This window comes from Gavialis gangeticus, unplaced genomic scaffold (genome assembly GCF_001723915.1).
Source record: "Gavialis gangeticus isolate Ggan-Ray unplaced genomic scaffold, GavGan_comp1, whole genome shotgun sequence".
NCBI classification, from domain to species: domain Eukaryota; kingdom Metazoa; phylum Chordata; order Crocodylia; family Gavialidae; genus Gavialis; species Gavialis gangeticus.
The window spans coordinates 52483209-52497050 of NW_017729034.1; the positions used below are offsets into that span (position 1 = coordinate 52483209).

Here is a 13842-nt window from a genome sequence, read left to right on the forward strand (position 1 = left end):
TGCTATTATTTTTATACTTCCCTCCCCATCTAGCCTGCTAGTTTGCCTGCATAGTTGCATGCCTCCACCCTGACTTGGCATCAGAATCATGAAGGATGGGAGGGAAGTTCAGCTGCAACACCCCTTCCACCCTAATCTTCTGTGCTTTCAGTTGCCTGCAGTGAAAATACTTATTACCCTGAATTGTGAGGGTGGTTTTTGTGCTGTGGATTTTCTCCTCTGCTAGGAACTCAGTGGAGAAAGACCCCCACAGCACAGTAACCACCTTTCCTCATCTAAGTTGTATGCAAACTAGTATTAAATCCTATTGCCGCTGAAAGGCTTGATATCCTAATGATCAGTCTCCTAAACTACTTAGTCCCCCTTTCCCTCAGAATTCCTACACTATGTTTTAAAGGAGACCAAGAGAGTTAGATATTTGGTTTTTGCTCTTCTGGCATGATTTTGGTTAGTGAGGAAAAAGATAGATGAGGCAAACATTATACTTTTTTAAAACCCACTGATGCCGTTAGAGCTGAACCAAAGCCTGTTCTGTTTTACCTAAAGAAATCCAGAGTGACTGTGTCAACTTCAGTAGTCTTTCTGGACCTATATGGTGTATCAGAAACAACTTTGGTCCAGGATTCCCTTTCCTGAATGCTGGTAGCTAGAACTCAATAAAGGGATGCATTTTTACAGCATGAGTCTCAGTGGGATGAGTGAAACTTCAAAATCTAATTTTGAATTAACCTGGCACAAGCATGGGGTATTTGGAGCAGAAAACAGCTTATCTTTAAGATGATGAAAGTGCTTTTCAGTGCATGCCAGTACTATTTTAGTGGACTTCCCTTAATGGACAGCAAGGAAACTTCCTGTTGTCCCTAGAGAAATGAAGAGACGTGTCCTGAGGGATTCCAGGGTCTGTCATTCCTTTCTGCTTCACAGGGGGACTTTGCCCACCTTATTGTAGAAACGAGGACACAGGAGAAACAGAAGAGGCCCAGAGGCAAGTGATAGGAAGATGTTCTCTTGGCTTGGGACCAGGGGTGTTTCCCAGGGTAGAGCACATTCACCTCAGTCTGGTTGATTGTGTTACTTAGTTGCAACCTATTTTGTCTCTTGGGCCTTTTTTGGGATACGCTGTTCATGTATTTATCGCTTGAATTCCAGGTGTTCTGCCTACAATACCTTCAGGGAAACCTGTCTGGGGACATCGCTGAGCACAGACAGAGAATGAGAACAATGGCAGACAGAAAAGGAAGGCGGCTTTGACCATGTGTAGATGAAATGATCTGACTGCAGATCATTAAGGAAGGGGCTGCAGGAAAGGATGGGCCAGTGCCAACTGCTTGTTTTCTGCTCCATGGCAATGTGAGTTGTATGACATTTACATCTTAATAGGCCCCTTTGGCCACCAACTAACAAAGGCCCAAGGCAGGAAAACAATTCTGTGATGTCTCAACTGACTAGGAGGGCACTGGTTTTAATTTCTGGCTGTTCCTGTTTTCAATGACAGCAACTGCATTTAACTGCCTGTTCTGAACAAAAGAAGAACTGATTAAAATCGTGGAAACAAAAGTAAATGCATCCCCAGCAATGTGGTATTATCTTAATTATGTGTCAGACATCATAAATACCTAGGTTCTAGTGCAGATTCACTAGCAGAAGAGAACTAAAAGGACTGAAGAGTGAAAGGTGCAAAAATGAGGAGGTGCTGCTGGTCAGGTACCATGACATTTCAGGGCTGCTAAAGGAAGCTAATAGAAACAAACCAACCCAGTTTGCTTGTGTCCTGTTACTCCTTGCTGACAGATAAAGAGGGAGTGATTCCAAGTTTGGGGGTTATGAGAATGTTTTTCCAGTCATTTACATTTGTGCTGTAGTAGCTGAGCTCCATTTCCCTCTTCCTACAGGAACATTTGTGAGAAGGGCTTTAAACTAGGTTCGCCAGGGAATGGAGACCAAAGCCCTGAGGTAAGTGAGGAAGTGGGGGACCTGGAGGAAGAGCAAGCAGGAGGGGGCAACAGGGGAAGTGCTCTCATACTTCCTGAGAAATCAGGGCAATCAACTAGTTACTTCAGGTGCTGTACACAAATGCATGGAGCCTGGGAAATAAGTAGGAAGAATCAGAAGTCCTTGCAGTGACAGAACTATAACATGATTAGAATAACAGAGACTTGGTGGGAGCTTGCATGACTGGAGCACTGTCATGGATGGGTACAAACTATTCAGGAAGGACAGGCAGGGGAGTAAAGGAGGAGGAGCTGCACTTCATGTAGAAGAGCCATATATGATTGTTCAGAGCTCCAGCATGAAATTGGCATTAGGCCTGTTGAAAGTCTCTGGGTTAAGGTTAGAGGGGAGAGCAACAAAGGGGATGTTGTGGTGGGTGTCTGCTATAGACCACCAAACCAGGAGGAAGTGGTGGATGAGGCTTTCTTCAAACAGTGGATCTTTCCCAATCACAGGCCTGGGTTCCCATGGGGGACTTCAAACACCCTGACATCTGCTGGGAGGGCAATACAGCAGTGCACAGGCAATCCAGAAAGTTTTTGGAGAGTGTTGGGGACAAGTTCCTGGTGCAAGTGCTGGTGTGGCCGCCTAGGTGCTGTGCTCTTCTTGACCTGCTGCTTAGAAACAGGGATAAATTGGTGGGGAATACTAGTGGATGGCAACTTGGGTAGCAGTGACGACGAGATGATTGAGTTCAGGATCCTGAGGAAAGAAATGATGGAGAGCAGCAGAGTAAGGACCCTGGACTTCAGAAAAGGAGACTTGAGCTTACTCAGGGAACTCAAGGGAAGGATACCTGGGAAGCCAGTCTAAGGGGAAAAGGCGTTCAGGAGAGCTGGCTGTATTTTAAAGAAGCCTTACTGAGAGTGCAGGAACAAACCATCCTGATGCACAGGAAGACTAGCAAGTATGGCGGAAGACCAGCTTGGCTTAGCAGGGAACTCTTCAGTAAACTAAATCACAAAAAGGAAGCATATAGGAAGTGGAAATTTGGACAAATGACTAGGGAGGAGTATACGAGCATTGCTTGGGCATGCAGGGATGAAGTCAGGAAGGTCAAAGCGCAATTGGAATTGCAGCTAGCAAGGGAGATGAGGGGTAACAAGAAGGGTTTGTATAAGTATGTTGGCAGCAAGAGGAGGATCAGGAGAAGTGTGGGTCCCTTACTGAATGGGGGAGGCAGCCTTGTGACAGAGGATGCAGAAAAGGCTGAAGCACTCAATGCCTTTTTTGCCTCCGTCTTCACAGGAAAGGTCAGCTCCCAGACTACTGCACCGGGCAGCACAGTTTAGGGAGGAGGTGAGCAGCCAACAGTAGTGAAGGAACAGGTTAGGGACAATTTAGAAAAGCCGGACATATACCAGTCCATGGCACTGGAAGGGATGCATCTGAGGGTGCTGAGGAGTTGGTTGATGTTATTGCAGAGCCATTGGCCATCATCTTTGATAACTCATGGTGATCAGGAGAGGCCCTGGATGATTGGAAAAGGGCAAACATAGTGCCCATACTTAATAAAAGGATAAAGGAAGATCCACGGAACTAAAGACCAGTCAGCCTCACTTCAGTCCCTGGAAAAATCAAGGAGCAGATCCTCAAGGAATCCATTTGAAAGCACTTGGAGGAAAAGAAGGTGATTAGGAACAGTCAGCATGGATGCACCAGGGGCAAGTGATGCCTGACCAACCTGGTTACCTTCTATGATAAGGTGACTGGCTATGTGGATGCGAGGAAACCAGTGGATGTGGCATAATGTGATTTTAGCAAGGCTTTTGATATGGTCTCCAACAACATTCTTGCAGACAAGCTAAGGCAGTATGGGCTGGATGAATGGACTGTAAGGTGGATAGAAAATTGGCTGGATCATCAGGCTGGGAGGGTAATAATCAATGGCTTAATGTCTAGTTAGCAGCCAGTATCAAGTGGAGTGCCCTAGGGGTTGGTTCTGGGGCCGGTTGTGTTCAGTGTCTTCAACATTAACCTAGAAGATGGTATAGAGTGAACCCTTAGCCAGTTTGCAGATGACACCAAGCTCTGGGGAGTAGTAGATACCAGTTCCTTCTAAGCTGTGTGGCATGCGTGGCTGTGCAGGCATGCCTAGTAGTCCAGCGTGAGCGTGCCAGTGTGGCCGTGCATGTCGCACAGTTTAGAGGGAACACTGGTAGATACACTGAAGGGCAGGTCTAGGATTCAGAGTGACCAAGGCAAATTGGAGGATTGAGCCGAAAAAATCTCATGAGGTTCAATAAGAACACGTGCAAAGTCCTGCACTTAGGACGGAACAATCCCATGTACCAGTAAAGGCTGGGGGCTGACTGGCTGGGTAGCAGCTCTGCGGAAAAGGACCTGGGGGTTACAGTGGACAATAAGCTGAATATTAGCCAGCAGTGTTCCCTTGTTGCAAAGAAGGCTAACGGCATACTGGGCTGCATTGGTAGGTGTGTTGCCAGCAGGTCAAGGGAAGTGATTATTCCCCTCTAGCCAGCACTGGTAAGGCCACATCTAGAGTACTGTGTTCAGTTTTGGGCCCTCCACTACAGAAAGGATGCGGACAAATTAGTGTCCAGTGGAGGGCAACAAAAATGGTGAAGGGGCACATGACTTATGAGGACAGGCTGAGGGAACTGGGCTTATTTAGTCTAGAGAAGAGAAGACTGAGAGGGTATTTAATAACAGCTTTCAACTACCTGAAGTGGGGCTCAAAAGAGGGTGGAGCTAGACTGGTGGCAGATGAGAGAACAAGGAGTAATGGTCTCAAGTTGCAGCAAGGGAACTTTAGGTTCAATATTGGGAAGAATTTTCTCACTACAATGATAGTAAAGTACTGGAACAGGTTATCCAGAGAAGTTTTGGAAACTCCATTCTTGGAGGTTTTTAAGACCCAGCTAGACAAAGCTTTGGCTGGAATGATCTAATTCAAGATGGTCCTGCCTTGAGCAGGGGGTTGGTCTAGGTGACCTCCTGAGGTCCCTTCCAACCCTCATTTTCTATGATTTTAGGACTCTTTGGAAGTCTTGTTGGCAGCCTCACAAAGAGTGAATCCTCAGGTTTTGATTCAGCCACATATATAAGCATGAGTCTTAATTTTAATTATGTAAGCTTTCTCCTCCTTCAACACAATGTCTAAAGTTTGACAGGTGCTATGGACGTTTCTGAATAGAAGTCCAAAAAGGAAGGGTACACAGGGTGCATCTACATGTTCATTAATGTGCCCATAGTTACTGCACATTAAATTTAGTACTTGTATAACAAAGTACTAAATCAATGCGCAGTAACTGGTGCTACTGTCCAGTAGTGCCAGTGCATGGCTTTGTAGTGACACTAACTGCACAGTAGCCTAATACTACTGCACATTAGCATATTAGCATGGTTTTTTGCCATGCACGCTAATGCACAGTGAAATTCGGCTGCTGAGCAGTTAGCATTTTGCGTAGATGCATCCATAGAGACTTAAAAAGAAGCTAAGATCCCAGGGGAAAAAATAGTCTTTGGACAACATTTACAGAGTTGAGTGGCTAAAATCTGGCACCTAAATAGAGGTGGCCTTATCTTAAGAGATGTGAGGCATCTGCAGCTCTGGCTGAAGTGCATCAAAGAAGGTGAGGTGAGCCTCCCCTATCCAGTAGGCATGTATTACTTCTCAATGGGGACTGATAATGTTTACATAAGTAAATGCTTAGCTCCAGTATTAAAGTGGTCTTTGTGCTTGTATCAGGTGTCCACAAAAAAGGCGTGCCATGTCTGATCTCCTTGAGACTTTAAAACAGCCAGTGCTACAGAACTTGATGCTAAGTTGGTAACAACTAAACTTAATGGTGTGGAGGGGGCAATTCTTAGCCCAAAAAGATGCGTGTCTATTTACCTTATAAAGAGCAGACATTGAGGCAGATCCCACAACAAGTGCTATTCCAATAACTGAATGACTGTGGAATCCATCCGCATAAGTCATCATGACTATCCCTGCGATAGCAAATATAGCAGCCACAATCTGGATGGAAACAAAAATAGTAAGTGTTATTTAACAACCCTAGATGGTCAAAATATTAAAAAGCCATTTTAAATGACATTTTAACATATTTATATCATCTGCTTCATCCTTATCTACTATACCAGAGGTGGGCAACCTGCAGCATGCATGCTGTAAATGGCATGAGCAGTCCCTGGCACTCAGCTAAGGAGGTACTGGAATGGAGGCAGGGGGGCTCAAGCCAAATTAAGCCAAAATAAATTTAGTGCACATAAACCAAGTTCAAAATGGCTGAAACTGGTTTAAGATAGACCTGGTTGAATGTAGTATCAGACTTAACTGATTTGGGTCAAACTGGTTTATGCAATGTCTGTCCCAGACCTTTTCCTGGTTTAAGTTAAACCAGAGTCCCCCAGAATCCCAGGTGCTTTGCAGCCTTGGGCTGGGCTCTCTGCTCCAGAGAACAGGGCTGGCCCCACCACTCTGCTCCCTAGCTGGAGCTCTGGAGGCACAGCAGTGTCTGCCTGGCTTCTCTCTGCCCAACCCCCCTCACTGCTTGCTGCTCAAGCCCCTCCCTCCCTCTCTCCCATCTCCCACAGCACAGACCCCAGCCCCATGGACTCTAGACATGTGGTGTGCTAGCTAATGCTGAGAGGTGTCTGTGTCTCCAATTACACTGGGACAGGCAGACAGAACAGTGTCTGCTTATGGCTTTTAGGAGCTAATCAACAGGTCAGCTGGTAATGTCCCTCCATTCCTTCCTTGGAAAAAACTGTTTAAGAAGAGCTTGAACTAATGCAAGAGGCTTTTGTTTTGTTGATGGGCTGATAAATGCTGTGTTATCAGTCCCCTGCTGGCTCCCTCACCCATCAGGTTTGCAGACAGTTTGAAGAAGCAGGGAGAGGGAGATTGAAAAGCTCAGTATCAACAACAGATGCATGCAGTGCACCCTGTCTTTGCCTCAGAGTGCTAGCCAGGGGCTGGGGTCTAGCAACACTCCCGCCTCTTGAGCAGTGAGAGGGGAAAAGCCTGGGACAGTGCAGGCAGGGTGGGGTTTTATACCACTCCCAAATCAAAGTGTCCTGCTGGAGCCTGGCCACGCCACCCTTCAGCTCAGCACTTTGTAAGGGAAGGAAGGGCTGCTCTAGTGCCCCCCAGCTTCTAGCTTGAGCCACTGCAGGAATGTGCCTGCATTTCTTCAGTCCAGAGGGGATGTCTGTGCAGTTGCAAATGGATTCGATCTAGGCAGGTTAAACTAACCTGCAAAGATTGACTCAATTCAGGCTCAGGCTTTTTGAATGTCTGTCCCTAGTCTGAAGGGTTAACTTGGCTCTTAGAAGTGACACCTCCATTCTCCATCCACTCCTCTCTGTGTATCCAGAGCCTTGAGCACCCACTTCCATTCTGGCAACCTAGGGCACAAACTCTATCAGGTACACCTCTAGGGTGAGGATGAGAGTAGCACTTGGAATGGGAAGCTGCAAGCACAGTGACAAAGCGACTACATCTGATCTCAGTATAGCTGGCAAGGGGAAGAGCTGTTTTTCAGAGCATCAGCGTCTTGATAATCTGAAAAGGGAATTTCATGTCTGACACAAAGTCTCTGAGTGAGACGGCCACTGCAGGATTCATTTGACAGTAATACTAAGGTAATTCCTAGGAATTCCCTAATGCCTGCAAAAATGGATTTGAATTCAGAGGAGATAGCAGGGAAAATAAACTTGTTGGAAAAAATAGAAAAATAAGGTAGATTTAAGAATGTTGCAGGTCAGCCAGTCAAAGTCTTCAGCTGTAAATAGGGATCTAAAATTTATTACTCAAGCAAATGCTGATATTTTGAGTAGGATTTTCAGATGGGCCCAAGGCCTTCAACTTCATTGAATCCAATGACTTCCCTCATTCATACGTGAATTTCAGTGGGAGTCAGTTGCCTAAATGCAGCTGAAGAACTCAGCCTAAGTGACTTAGATGTACAAATCCAGCCATCTCTCAGTACCACTCGTGCTCCTATGTCACTTAGAGAGGTTGAAAATTTCAACCTGTGAATGTTGGATATACTTCAGTCAATTTGGAGGAGGGGCTACTTATCTGAGAAAACTGGCTGCGTGTACCATGGATGTGATGTTGTGGTGAGAGGTAGGCAGAGAAGAATGAGTTGGGCAGGATGGTTTCCTGCTTCTTAGAAGCATCACAGTTATAATGCACCTTCCTCTTGGAAGGGATTGAGCATGGTGTTTTGGCCAGCCCAGAAATTGGAAGTAAAAGGACAAAAAAAGAGTTAAAACCAACATCAGAAACTCCTGGAGAGTTTGCTAGTTTCTCTTTACCAAGACTTTAGGCCTGTCTTCTAAACATATTGGTTCAACAAATAAGAGAGGACTGTACATCATACATGCTTCATTCCATGCTTCAGGAAGAAAGGGAGTTTTAATAGGCTGGACAGGTAAAGGGAATGCCTCTGTTCATTATGAGACCAGAAGCTACGTGCAGTCATACAAGAAGCTGGACCAGCTGCCTTGAGAATAAATTTCACTGTCTATACAACAGACACAGCCTGACCTATGGCAGTGTCGTTCTCCACATGCTGCTTTGCCAATATGCCTTGTGTTTAGGGAAATGTGTCTCCTGGGTAAGAGGGGTCAGGGTCCAGGCTTATTCCACCCTGTCTCTCTAATGATGCTCCCAGTAGTTAGGGCCACTAGTGGTTATGGGGAGACACACTTGTGTAAACCTTTATCCAAACTTTATATTCCTTGCTATCATACTCTACAAAGATAGCAATGAATAACCCATCTTATTTGGACCATAGCTAGATGATGTGTATCTTATAATCAGGATACAAAACTTCCAAGTAGATGAATCATCAGTCTGTTCCAGAATCCAAAAAAGCCGTCCCCATAAAGAATATAAGAAAATTTAGACTATAACAGAGACCTGAAAAGTTTAAATACTAAAGTCCAGATTTTATTTTATCTATTAGGCATCTAAGTGGACTTAGGTTCCATCACATTATTCTATTCCATTCTGTTTATAAGTCCCAGAAAATCCATTAATGCATTGACTTTTTTAACACACTACCATTTTAGCCTTAAGACTGGCTGTGTCTACACATGCATTTACACCGGCTTAAATTTACTGCACAGTAAGCAGGAATAGGCTGATGTCTACACATGCAGGTGTTAAAGCTAGTCCCAAGTCAGTCCACACACACAGTTACTTAACAGTAAGGTGTCTACACGTGCATTATTGTGCAATGACTAATCAGGCCTAAATTTGATACCTGCATGATGCAAGTATCAAATTTATGCTAAAGTTGGCGTAAGTTGCCATGTTTACTAAGCAGTATGGGCATGCATGTGTAGACATGCACCAGTACTGTGCAGTATATGTGTATATGTAGACACACCCACTGAGTCTCAGAAAAACAGTAAGGAGGAAGAGGTTTCACCTATACCTTGCATTAATTGTTTTCTAGGACTTGAGCAGGGTGGAATACGATTGTAGTTTGGTGCCTAAGTCCATTTATGTGCCTAACAGGTGAATTAGAACCTGGCCCCAGATGATCTTACATATCACATGTGGTGTGCATCTTATAGGCTTGTGCCCAATTTTAAAATTCCAGTCTCAAGTTCAACCAGCAAAAATGTGCATTCAAAGTCAAGAGGCAGTCAGACAGGTTCTGCACATGGTTATCTCGCTAGTTCTCTTAATAGGAAAATGTACAATTTTTGCAAATGCAAAGCCGACTTCCAAAATGTATTTCTTTAGCATCCAGGTTTAGTAGGAACAACAAAAGACAGAATCAGGCGTGTTTTATCTACTCTCTAAAGCAGGGGTGTTAAAGATACACCTCACAGGCTGGATCTGGCCCCAGAGCCATTTCATATGACCTTGAGGGCTCTTGTGGGGCCAGGAATTCAGGGGAGGGATAGGGCCTGTCACCAAATTCCAGGATACAGAGCCCCACAAGGGACTTGTTTCAGCAGCAGTGGGTGACCGATGGCTTCATAAACCTCTGCAGTTCTCTGAACTGACAACAGTGCTGCCATTGCCACATGCTCTGCTGCTGGAGGTAGATCTGGAGCCAGCCTGGTGGGGAGGCAAACAAGTTTGAGCCCCGTGGCTTAAAGAATGGAGCATGTAACTAAACCTGTTTGCTTTCCGGACGGACTAAAAAAAAAAAAGGAAAACCTTATTTTGGGTCAAATCCACCATTTATTGTAATTCCAGGATCATTGTGGCTAGTTCACTTCACTACTACCATTTGCTGTTTAAGCTTTTTTCAAAACACATTTTTTAGTAGCTAATAATTGAGGTAAATTTGAAAACAAAATATCAATTCAAATAAAAAACTTGAAAGCTTTCATTCAGATTACAGGGAAACAGGTTTATCTTCCTTAGCCTTTTTTCAGGGTTTTTTTTTCCTTTTCATCAAAATAATTTGTTAAAATTGACAAAAATGTCCCAAATGAGTTAATCAACCTGAAATGGCATTTACCAGGAGGAGAGAAAATACTCTGTGCAGCTGTGTTTCAGATGCTATTTTGATCAAAGTAAAAGCAAAATTCCCAAATGTTCAATATTAAAAAAACCCTGATGTGAAGGGATTTGATCCTACAAGCTGTTGACCACCTGTGCAAGCTTCCTCTGAGCACAAGAGGAATGAGGGAAGCTCTGCACTCTGTGCTGCAGGATTGAGTCCAAAGTGCATACGGTTCTAAGGTCACAGGCATCTTTCGGCCTGAAGGCTACCAACAAGATTTACAAACTAGCTCAAGGTGCAAAGCTGAAGGCTGTATCCACACTTTGCCAGCCTTGGAGGATGCTCAGATATGGGATTTTTTTTACTTGTTTTCCTCCTCTGCATAATACATAATACTAGACTTATTTTGTTCACAACTGAAAAGCACCTACATGTGAAAATGCAATAACAGTGCAGAACAATGCCAGACAATTTTATGTTAGGCAGGAAGGAACACACATTCTGTTCAGCTGGCAATTTGGCAATGCTAGCAGGGCTAACTACTAATGCTTGCCAGGAAAAAAAATTAGCCGGTGGGTTTGTAATGAATCTGATAGTCAGCAACTGAGCTCTCTGAAAGAACATATGAAATAAGAAACTTGCAGCTGTACAGTGCCCTTTACTAGCATCAGGAAGAGGACCTCAGAAAGGAGAGTGACCTCCCAAGAAATGACATCTGTTGGTCTTCCACCCAAATGCTAACTCTGCCTGACCATCTGTGAGAGATCCAAAGGGATCAAGGCCTGATGTCACTTAGTTATGTAATAGGTACTGGCATAAGAGGAGTATTATCAAAAATCCCATAGTCAACATGATGCTAGCACAAGCAGCAGTTCTGCTGGCCTGGGATTCTAAAAGTGCAGTTCTGGATGAGGAGCAATGGAGGCTTGATGCAGTAGGCCAGCTTTGCTCCTAACTCAGGGAAGGCTGAGCCTAGAATATGCCCAGAAGGTGGAGGCTCAGCCTGAAAATCAATATTAATATCAATATTTTTTAGCTTTCAGGGCATGTTGGCTTGGTGTGCTTATATACTGTGCCTGCAGAAAGTACCTGCAGCCACCACTACTCCTGCATGCTGAATGAGTTTGTTTACTGTGGCATGAAAGGAGACACTAGAGTAAAAGACTAAAGCAAATAAATTCAGACTCCATCTGATTTGCTTTTGCAGTGGCTCCATCCTCTATCAAGCATGTCACAAGTGCCAGATGTGGTCCTGGATAAAGCTTTCAGCCTGCCTGTCTGTCAACATGTCAAGAATATCATATGCATTTTCTCTGAAGGCCTCTCAGGCTGCCTATCAAGCATGTCATTAGCACCAGACACATTTTGCTTGAACTCCTGGTTTGTTGCTATTGGGCTGTGCTTATTTACACACCTCTTAACACACTATTGCAGGGGTGTCAAACTCATGAGCCCCCACAGGCTGGATGAGTGGCGCCAGGCTGGACTGGGCTCACAGACACCCCCCACACCCTCATGCTGGCTCCAGGGCAGGAGCACCTGCTTCAGGACCTGTGCTGCATGGCACTTCTCCCACCTGGTATGGGCCTGAGCCACACGTGACATGCATCTGGCACAAGTCCCAGCCCAGCTGGAATGGGTGCCACATGCAGTGTGGGTCCTGGAACGTGAACTGCACATGGCACCCACTCCAGTCACTCTGGGACCCATGCTGCATCTGGAGCTTGTTACAGCCTCTCCAAGATCTGTGCTGCACGCGGTACCCCCCACACCCCAGCTAGTCCGGGATGCATGCTATGTGAGACCTGTTTTTTGGAGCAGGCGCTGTGTGTGGGGTAAGTCCCAGGCCCTGCACACAGAGCCAGTCCATCAGTGTGTGGCTTGGTGCAGACCCAGGGGCAGCACCAGGGTCCAGATGACAGGGCTCCATGGGTCAAATCCATCCCATGAGCCATAACTTTGACATCCCCGGCCTGGTGGATAAATTCCAGCAGGTGTGAAGGAAGTCAGATGTCTTGTCACTTACAAAATCATGTGGCAAAATAAAGGGAAAGAGAGGTAAATTTAAAGATGAGGTATGCTTATGTGTGTGTGTGAGAGAGAGACAGACAGACTGATGGAAAAGCAGACACAAAATAAAAGAATGAATTATTCACATTGGTAACTAAAGAAATACCCAGAAAATTATAGGTTCAAAGCAAGATAAGTACAATAACCAAAGGCTAGTGTAAAATATGTATTACTTAATGAACTAAAAAAGCTTGCCAGATTTACATCTCTTGCTGCTTGTGCTGTCTAGGAAAGCACTTCTCTCTGATCCTAACCAGGACTTTGGTGCAATCAAAGAAGAGCCAGCCCTCAAAGGTTGAGTGTCTGCATCTTAAAAATAACACATTCTGGTTGCTGAACACAAGATTGTCTTGTTTCTAGGGGAGGAGTGACCCAGCAATAGCTCTCTCTCAGGATCTGGCTCTGTGAAAGTGGCTGTCAATGGAGAAAGTCTGTGACTGTTTGACTTCCGGGGTCCCCGTGGGTGCAAAACAGAGTGAACTGCTGTCATAGTCTGCAATCCTTGTCATGCTAACTTGAAGGTCACAACAAACAGCCTCCATCCAACAAAAAGGACACTGATCTGATGGCAGCATCCAGGTTTGCCAACTCTCACTATTTTAATTACAATTGTTAGAGAGAAGGTTCGGGCTGGACATTAGGAGACATTACTTTACAGTTAGGGCTGCCAGGCTCTGGAATGGGCTCCCAAGGGAGGTGGTACCCTCTCCTACCTTGGGGGTCTTCAAGAGGGGGCTGGACAGATATTTGGCTGCGGTGATATGTTCCCGCACTTGTTCCTGCCTGGGGCAGGGGGTCAGACCTGATGATCTATTTAGGTCCCTTCCAACCCTAAGCACTATGAATTTGCAAAATAAGTTTTGTTCTTGAACTTCTCTAACTGCTGAACCTCGGGATAACATGAGACTCAGCGTTCAGGGGTAATTTTGCCTTTAAACAGGAAACTTTTAGCGTAGTGTTTAAGGATAGAAAGTGACCTTCTTAGAGGCTCAGATAACACAAGTCAAAGAAAAAGAACATGCAATATTAATATCTTTAAAAATCTCATGATTTGGGGCTCCAGGAATGTAGGAATTGTGTGAACAGGGCAGGAGTCCCGGGCTGGGTGGGGAGGCAGTATACACATGGTCAAGGAAAGAAAGAGGAAAGAGACTCCATTTAAATCCCCATTCATAGTGAGGAAGTACCTGAGCACTCCTGCAACTCAACAAATGGTGGGAAGAAATAAACTACAAAACCCCACAGCAGCCTCCTTCCTGCATGAAGCAAACCCAGGCTTTCCTTTCAATGATGTGAAGGATCCAAGGAAGAGCCTACTCACTCTGCCCCACTT

At 45.0% G+C, this 13842-nt stretch overlaps 1 protein-coding gene across 3 annotated transcripts in view; it reads right to left on the bottom strand.

Annotated features, from left to right (window-relative positions):
* SLC35F3 (solute carrier family 35 member F3) overlaps positions 1-13842 on the bottom strand; it is a 363020-nt gene that overhangs the window by 7171 nt on the left and 342007 nt on the right. For all 3 annotated transcript variants that reach the window (XM_019527341.1, XM_019527343.1, XM_019527344.1), the window contains one exon: positions 5852-5977. In XM_019527341.1, coding sequence (XP_019382886.1) covers positions 5852-5977 — 126 coding nt within the window. The remainder of the gene's footprint in view (positions 1-5851; positions 5978-13842) is intronic.